General features: G+C 53.4%; 1 protein-coding gene and 1 long non-coding RNA gene across 2 annotated transcripts; both read right to left on the reverse strand.

Moving 5' to 3' along the window:
• Nucleotides 1–1,252: 1,252 nt before the first annotated feature.
• On the reverse strand, nucleotides 1,253–8,914 carry LOC127061239 (venom factor-like). The gene is made up of 9 exons (XM_050987849.1): nucleotides 8,762–8,914; nucleotides 8,467–8,679; nucleotides 6,099–6,165; nucleotides 4,337–4,423; nucleotides 4,037–4,240; nucleotides 3,163–3,238; nucleotides 2,921–3,080; nucleotides 1,573–1,668; nucleotides 1,253–1,477 (listed from the first exon to the last, which is right to left on the reverse strand). Exons 1-9 carry the CDS (start codon nucleotides 8,864–8,866, stop codon nucleotides 1,268–1,270), a joined length of 1,218 nt encoding a protein of 405 aa, XP_050843806.1. The 5' UTR covers nucleotides 8,867–8,914; the 3' UTR covers nucleotides 1,253–1,267.
• LOC127061240 (uncharacterized) lies at nucleotides 6,641–8,151 on the reverse strand. Its single transcript, XR_007780671.1, has 3 exons — nucleotides 8,032–8,151; nucleotides 7,299–7,845; nucleotides 6,641–6,739 (listed from the first exon to the last, which is right to left on the reverse strand). It is a non-coding gene; the product is annotated as an uncharacterized LOC127061240 (long non-coding RNA).
• Nucleotides 8,915–8,940: the final 26 nt, after the last annotated feature.

Here is an 8,940-nt window from a genome sequence, read left to right on the forward strand (position 1 = left end):
AAGGTGAGGTTGGAGAACCTCAGGACAACCCAAAACGAGCTTTGGAGAACCTCAGGAGGACCCAAAAGCTCCTCCCATGATCCCAGTTTCATCCCTTTTAACCCCAAGGTGAGGTGTCACCTTTGAGAACCTCAGGAGAACCCAAAACCACCTGCCCTGACCCCAATTTCCAACCCTGGGTGAGGATTCAGTTCTGGAGAACCTCAGGAGGACCCAAAAGCTCCTCCCATGATCCCAGTTTCATCGCTTTTAACCCCAAGGTGAGGTTGGAGAACCTCAGGAGAACCCAAAACGAGCTTTGGAGAACCTCAGGAGGACCCAAAACCACCTCCCCTGACCCCAAATTCCCACCCTGGGTGAGGATTCAGTTCTGGAGAACCTCAGGAGAACCCAAAAGATCCTCCTGTTATCTCAGTTTCATCCCTTTTAACCCCAAGGTGAGGTTGGAGAACCTCAGGAGAACCCAAAACCAACTTTGGAGAACTTCAGGAGAACCCAAAAGCTCCTCCCCTGACCCCAGTTTCATCCCTTTTAACCCAAGGGGAGGTTGGAGAACCTCAGAAGAACCTCAGGAGGACCCAAAACCACCTCCCCTCACCCCAAAATCCCACCCTGGGTGAGGATTCAGCTCTGGAGAACCTCAGAAGAACCACAAATCAGCTTTGGAGAACCTCAAGAGGACCCAAACCCACCTCCTTTCACCCCAATTTTGACCAATTTCCACCCCAGGTTCGGTGTCACCTTTAGAGAACCTCATGATGACCCAAACCCACCTCCTTTCACCTCAATTTGACCCCTCTTGAGGCACCACCTTTGGAGAACCTCATGAAGACCCAAACCCACCTCCTTCACCTCGATGTGACCCCTTTTGTGGTGTCACCCTTGGAGAACCTCATGAAGACCCAAACCCACCTCCTTTCACCTCAGTTTTACCCCTCTTGAAGCATCACCTTTGGAGAACCTCATGATGACCCAAACCCACCTCCTTTCACCCCAATTTTGACCAATTTCCACCCCAGGTTTGGTGTCACCTTTGAAGAACCTCCTGAAGACCCAAAACCCCTTTACCTGACCTCAGTTTTGACCCCTGTTGAGGCATCACTTTTGGAGAACCTCATGAGAACTCAAACCCACCTCCTTTCATCCCAGTTTTACCCCTCTTGAAGCATCACCTTTGGAGAACCTCATGAAGACCCAAACCCACCTCCTTTCACCTCAGTTTGACTCCTCTTGTGGTGGTGGTCATGATGAGGTTCTTTGGAGAACCTCATGATGACCCAAACCCACCTCCTTTCACCCCAACTTTGACCCCTCTTGAAGCATCACCTTTGGAGAACCTCATGAGGATCCTCTCACTCTGGAGCTTCCCGGCCAGGGCCAGCGCGTAGGACGCCAAGGCCACCGTGTAGGGCCGGGCCAGCTGCTCGTAGCGCCGCGCCAGGAACCCGGCGGCCTTGTTGATGCTGTCGTCCAAGCTCTGGGAACCAAGGGTGGAGAATTTGGCATCTCAGGTGGCTTCAGTGATGGTCCAGCACCTCGGGAATGTCCCCGTCCCCAGGTGGGGTCACTCACGTTGACGTGGTCCTTGCAGGTGTCCCGTGCCTCCTCCAGGGCGATGAGGACGAAGGCGGTGAGGGACACCTCAGGCTCGGCGCCTTGGTAGCCTCCCTGTGGGATGAAAAAGAGGGAAAAAACCTCGGGATTGGGGTTTTCCAAGAGCTCGGTGGTCCACCAGCAGCTCGTTCCAAGGATCTGTCCTTGGCTGGTCTGAGGGACAGCCAAGGGACACTCAAATGTCACCCAAGGGACACCCAAAGGGTATCTGACTTTCACCTGGCCTTCAGGTGAGGAACGTCCAAGGGACACCCAAAGGACACCCAAGGGACACCCAAGGGAGTCCCAAGGGACAGCCAGTGGACACCCAAACTTCATCCAAGGGACACCCAAAGGGTATCTGACCTTCACCTGGCCTTCAGGTGAGGAACGTCCAAGGGACAATCAAGGGACACCCAAGGGACACCCAAGGGACACCCAAGGGAGTCCCAAGGGACAGCCCGTGGACACCCAAACTTCACCCAAGGGACACCCAAAGAATATCTGACCTTTACCTGGCCTTCGCCTGGCCTTCAGGTGAGGAACATCCAAGGGACACTCAAGGGACACCCAAAGAACACCCAAGGGAGACCAAAGGACACCCAAGGGACATTCAAATATCTGACCTTCATGTGAGGAACACCCAAGGGACACCCAAGGAAATGTTTGACCTTCACCTGACCTTCACATGAGGAACATCCAAGGGACATCCAAGGGACACTCAAGGGACACCCAAGGGACACCCAAAGGACACCCAAAGGACACCCAAAGAATATTTGACCTTCACCTGACCTTCAGGTGAGGAACATCCAAGGGACACCCAAGGAAGACCCAAGGAATGTTTGACCTTCACCTGACCTTCACCCAAGGAATGTCCAAGGAAATTCCTGAGGTTCACCTGACCTTCACCCAAGGACGTTCCAAGGAACGTCCAAGGAACACCCAAAAAGCACCCAAGGAACACCCAAAAAGCACCCAAGGAACACCCAAAACCCACCCGAACTTCAACCAAGGAACACTCAAAGAATTCCTGAGGTTCACCTGACCTTCACCCAAGGAACGCCCAAGGACCACCCAAAAAGCACCCAAGGACCACCCAAAAAGCTCCAAAAAGAACACAAAAACCCACTCAAGGAATACCCAAAACCCACCCGAACTTCAACCAAGGAACACTCAAAGAATTCCTGAGGTTCACCTGACGTTCTTGCAAGGAACGCCCAAGGAACACCCGACATTCACCAGACCTTCACCCAAAATCTCCCACCCTCCACCCGAGGTCCCCCAAACTTCGGCCACCAGCAGTGCCAGGGTTGAGGTGTCCACCTACCACCATCTCCTTATGGATGACGGGCGCGTCCTCCTGGAAGACCCCGTCCGGCTTCTGCTTGTTGAGGATGAGCCACTTGATGGGGCCGCAGATCTCGCCGTGCTCGATGTCCGTCAGCTTCCTGGCCATGGCGAACACCTTCACCACGTAGGCGGTCAGCCTGGAGATGGGGACACCTGAGGGTCACGCCTGGCCGTGTCACCTGGGCTGGGTGGTGGTGGTGGTGGCAGCAGGTCCCTCACCAGGTGCTGGAGGGGCGGTTGATGAAGGCGGCGTAGGAGCTGTCGGGCTTGCGGAAGGCCAACTGTTGGGTGTAACCTGCGAGGAGATTTTGAGGGCATTCCCACCATTTTGGTGCCATTCCCACTATTTTGAGGACATTCCCACCATTTTGGTGCCGTTCCCACCATTTTGAGGCCATTCCCACCATTTTGGTGCCGTTCCCACCATTCTGAGGACGTTCCCACCATTTTGAAGACATTCCCACCACTTTTGTTGCTGTTCCCACCATTTTGAAGACATTCCCACTACTTTTGTTGTCGTTCCCACCACTTTGAGGACATTCCCACCATTTTGGGGCCATTCCCACCACTATGAGGACATTCCCACCACTTTTGTTGCTGTTCCCACCACTTTCAGTGACATTCCCACCATTTTGAGGACATTCCCACCATTTTGAGGCCATTCCCACCATTTTGGTGCCGTTCCCACCATTTTGAGGCCATTCCCACCATTTTGGTGCCGTTCCCACCATTTTGGTGCCATTCCCACCATTTTGGTGCCATTCCCACCACTTTGAGGACATTCCCACCACTTTTGTTGCCATTCCCACCACTTTGAGGCCATTCCCACCACTTTTGTTGCCATTCCCACCACTTTGAGGCCATTCCCACCACTTTTGTTGCCATTCCCACCATTTTGGGGCCATTCCCACCACTTTGAGGACATTCCCACCATTTTGGTGCCGTTCCCACCATTCTGAGGACATTCCCACCATTTTGGTGCCGTTCCCACCATTCTGAGGACATTCCCACCAATTTTGGTGCCGTTCCCACCATTCTGAGGACATTCCCACCAATTTTGGTGCCATTCCCATCATTCTGGTGCCGTTCCCACCTTTCTTGATCAGCTCGATGGCGCCGGCCCGGCGGTCGATGCCGAAGTTCTCCCACTGCCCGGTGTTGTCCAGGTAGTGGACGGCGATGACCGTGGGCGTCATGGAGATCATGTTCTGCTCCCCACAGCCCGACGGCGTCACGATCAGGTGCTTCAGCTTGGCCCCATCGATGGCCTTCTCCACCATGATGGACACGGGGTTGCCTGGGCCAGGAGAGGATGTGTCACCCTCAAGATGTCCCACCTGGCCCCCCACCCCCCAACCAGGTTGTCCCCAGGTGTCCTCTCCTTGGTGCTCACCCTGGATGCTGACTTTGGTCTCCGACTCGGTGTTGGGGACGATGTCCGAGAGGTCCGCGGCCTTCACCTGCTCCTCCTGCACCCCCTCTGTGGGGTGGGGTGGACGTGGTGACCCCAAATCCTCCCCTGAGGTGACCCAGCCCCACCCCACACCAGGGTGTCCCTTGTCCCTTGAGATGTCCCAGTTCCGTGGTGAGATGTCCCTTGTCCACCAAGTTGTCCCAAACCTGAGCTTGGAGGTACCTCCATATCCCTCCAGGTGTCCCAGACCCACCGTGGGACCTCCCTAGTCCCCAGAGATGTCCTGAAGCCACCATGGGACCTCCCTGTCCCCAGAGATGTCCCAAAACGACAGCTGGACCTCCCTGTCCCCAGAGATGTCACAAACCCACCGTGGGACCTCCTTGACCCCCAAAGATGTCCCAAGGCCACCATGGGACCTCCCTGGTCCCCAATGATGTCCCAAAGCCACAGCTGGACCTCCCTGGATCACCAAAGATGTCCCAAAGCCACAGTGGGACCTCCCTGTCCCCAGTGATGTCCCAAAGTGACCATGGGATCTCCCTGGTACCCAGAGATGTCCCAAAGCCACAGCTGGACCTCCCTGGTCCTCAGAGATGTCCCAAGGCCACCATGGGACCTCCTTGGTCCCCAGAGATGTCCCAAAGCCACAGTGGGACCTCCCTGTCCTCAGAGATTTCCCAAACCCACCATGGGACCTCCCTGGTCCCCAAAGATGTCCCAAAGCCACAGTGGGACCTCCCTGGTCCCCAAAGATGTCCCAAGGCCACAGTGGGACCTCCCTGGTCCCCAGTGATGTCCGAAAGCGACAGTGGGACCTCCTTGATACCCAAAGATGAACCAAAGCCACAGCTGGACCTCCCTGGTCCTCAGAGATGTCCCAAGGCCACCTCCCTGTCCTCAAGAATTGGTCCCAAGCCACAGTGGGCCTCCGTGACCCCCAAATGTGCCCAGGCCACCATGGGACCTCCCTGGTCCCCATGATGTCCGCATCGACGTGGGACCTCCTTGATACCCATAGATGAACCAAATCCACAGCTGGAACCCTCTCCCGGGTCCCCAAGAATGTCCCCAGGCCACAGGACCCCCCTGTCCCCAAAGTTTCCCAATGCCACCATGGTACCTCCCGGGTCCCCATTGATGTCCTAAAGCCGCCGTGGGACATCCTTGATCTCAAGATTGTCCCAAAGCCACAGCTGGACCTCCCTGGTCCTCAGAGATGTCCCAAGGCCACCATGGGACCTCCCTGTCCCCAGAGATGTCCCAGAGCCACCGTGGGACCTCCCTGTCCTCAGAGATGTCCGCATGCCACCTTGGGACTCCCTGTCCCCAGAGATGTCCCAAAGCCACAGTGGGACCTCCTTGACCCCCAAAGATGTCCCAAGGCCCCATGGGAGTTCCCTGTCTCCCAGTGAATGTCCGAAGCGACATTGGGACTCCCTTGATACCCAAAGATGAACCAAAGCCACAGCTGGACCTCCCTGGTCCCTCGAGATGTCCCAAGGCCACCAGGACCGCTCCCTTGTCCCCACTGATTCCGAAAGCCACCGTGGGACCTCCTTGATCCCCAAAGATGTCCCAAAGCCACAGCTGGACCTCCCTGGTCCTCAGAGATGTCCCAAGGCCACCATGGGACCTCCCTGTCCCCAGAGATGTCCCAGAGCCACCGTGGGACCTCCCTGTCCCCAAAGATGTCCCAAGGCCACCGTGGGACCTCCCTGTCCCCAGAGATGTCACTCACTGACTCCCTTGTTCTGCGGGTCCAGCTCCACGATCTTCACCGTCTTCTCCAGCCGCATCCCCTCGGGCTGTCCAGGGCAGAGTCCGGCGCTGAAGGTGGGCTTGGGTCTGAGCTCCTCCCCTTCCCAACCCCTCTGGACCACCCATGAGAGGCCTCCCAGTATAAACCAGTACCCCCAGGGACACACGGGGACAAGCCCAGGAGGCCACACCAGGTCACACAGGTCACTGAGGTCCTGGAGGCCCGAAGGTCACTCTTGTGTCTTGGTCAGCGTCATTGTGGTGCCACCATGGTCACCTTGACCTCGGTGACCCCATCCAGATCATCAATGAAGGTATTGATTAATAATATCAAATCAATGAGGGCATCAAGTCCCATGGTCACCTTGACCTTGGTGACCCCATCCAGATCATCAATAAAGGTATTGATTAATAATATCAAATCAATGAGGGTATCAAGTCCCATGGTCAGCCTGATCTTGGTGACCCCATCCAGATCATCAATGAAGATATTGATCAATAATATCAAACCAATGAGGGCATCAAGTCCCATGGTCAGTCTGATGCCACCTGATAATTGATGAAGATATTGATTGAAAATATCAAATCAATGAGGGCATCAAGTCCCATGGTCACCTTGACCTCGGTGACCCCATCCAGATCATCAATGAAGATATTGATTAAAATATCAAATTAATGAGGGTATCAAGTCCCATGGTCAGCCTGATCTTGGTGACCCCATCAAGATCATCAATGAAGATATTGATTAAAAATATCAATCCCATGGTCAGCCTGATCTCATCCAGATCATCAATGAAGATATTGACTAATAATATCAAACCAATGAGGGCATCAAGTCCCATGGTCAGTCTGATCCCACCTGATAATCAATGAAGATATTGATTAAAAATATCAAACCAATGAGGGTATCAAGTCCCATGGTCATCTTGACCTCGGTGACCCCACTGAGATCATCAATGAAGATATTGATTAAAATATCAAATCAATGAGGGCATCAAGTTCCATGGTCAGCCTGACCTTGGTGACCCCATCCAGATCATCAATGAAGATATTGATCAATAATATCAAACCAATGAGGGCATCAAGTCCCATGGTCAGTCTGATGTCACCTGATAATTGATGAAGATATTGATTAAAATATCAAACCAATGAGGGCATCAAGTCCCATGGTCATCCTGACTTCAGTGATCCCATCCAGATCATCAATGAAGATATTGATTAAAAATATCAAATCAATGAGGGTATCAAGTCCCATGGTCAGCCTGATCTTGGTGACCCCATCCAGATCATCAATGAAGATATTGATTAAAAATATCAAATCAATGAGGGCATCAAGTCCCATGGTCACCTTGACCTCGGTGACCCCATCCAGATCATCAATGAAGATATTGATTAAAATATCAAATCAATGAGGGTATCAAGTCCATGGTCCAGCCTGATCTTGGTGACCCCATCAAGATCATCAATGAAGATATTGACTTAAAAATATCAATCCCATTGTCAGCCTGATCTCATCCAGATCATCAATGAAGACATTGACTAATAATATCAAACCCCATGGTCAGCCTGATCTCATCCAGATCATCAATGAAGATATTGACTAAAAATATCAAATCAATGAGTGGTATCGAGTTCCATGATTTGCCTGATCTCATCCAGATCATCAATGAAGGTATTAATTAAAATATCAAATCAATGAGGGCATCAAGTCCCATGGTCAGCCTGACCTTGGTGACCCCATCCAGATCATCAATGAAGATATTGATTAAAATATCAAATCAATTGATATTTTAATTGAGAGTATCAAGTCCCATGGTCAGCCTGATCTTGGTGACCCCATCCAGATCATCAATGAAGATATTGATTGAAAATATCAAATCAATGAGGGCATCAAGTCCCATGGCCAGCCTGACCTTGGTGCCCCCATCCAGATCATCAATGAAGATATTGATTAAAATATCAAACCAATGAGGGCATCAAGTCCCATGGTTTGCCTGATCTCATCCAGATCATCAATGAAGGTATTGATTAAAAATATCAAACCAATAAGGGTATCAAGTCCCATGGTCACCCTGACCTTGGTGACCCCATCCAGATCATCAATGAAGATATTGATTAAAAATTCCAAATCAATAATACAATCAATCCCAACTTGCCGCACACCGACCCCTTGGTGCCACCACGGCTGACTGGACGTGCCACCACCCACCATCCCCCTCTGCTGTGGTGGACCTGGCCCACCCGTGGTGGCCGCCAAGCCACTGAAGAGGGACGGCCACAGGTGCCACCATGCTGGGAACATCTCAAGGACAGAGATGCCACCACCAAGGTCACCATCGGCCACTCACCACCACCCGGAGCTTCTTCTTGACCCCGTCGCCCACATACTGGTCGCGGACGGACGCCTTGACCTCGATGTCCAGCTGGCCGAGCTTGAGGGGGACGATGACGAAGGGCACGGTGCGCGAGGACTCGGCCTTGATCCTCACCACCTGCTGGAAGCGCCGCTTGGGCGTGGAGGGGCTGCACAGGTCGGGGTTGTAGACCAGCTCCACGCGCACCTGGACGGTGACAAGGAGGTCACACCTGAGGTCCGCAGAGGGGTGACGGCGTCCCCAAAAAAATGTCCCCCCCCCAACTGACCGTGATGTCGTGCAGCCAGTAGTTGTAGAGGATGGCGCGGATCTCCACCTGCTCGTTCCTCACCACCGAGTAGGGCAGGCGGAGGTCGATGAAGAACTGCTTCATCACCGTGATCTCGTAGGGGGTGGCCACGCACAGCCCTGGGGTTGGGGACACGCGGGGGTTTGGGGTTGGGGACC

The sequence above is a fragment of the Serinus canaria genome, unplaced genomic scaffold, assembly GCF_022539315.1.
Source record: "Serinus canaria isolate serCan28SL12 unplaced genomic scaffold, serCan2020 HiC_scaffold_329, whole genome shotgun sequence".
Classification (NCBI taxonomy): domain Eukaryota; kingdom Metazoa; phylum Chordata; class Aves; order Passeriformes; family Fringillidae; genus Serinus; species Serinus canaria.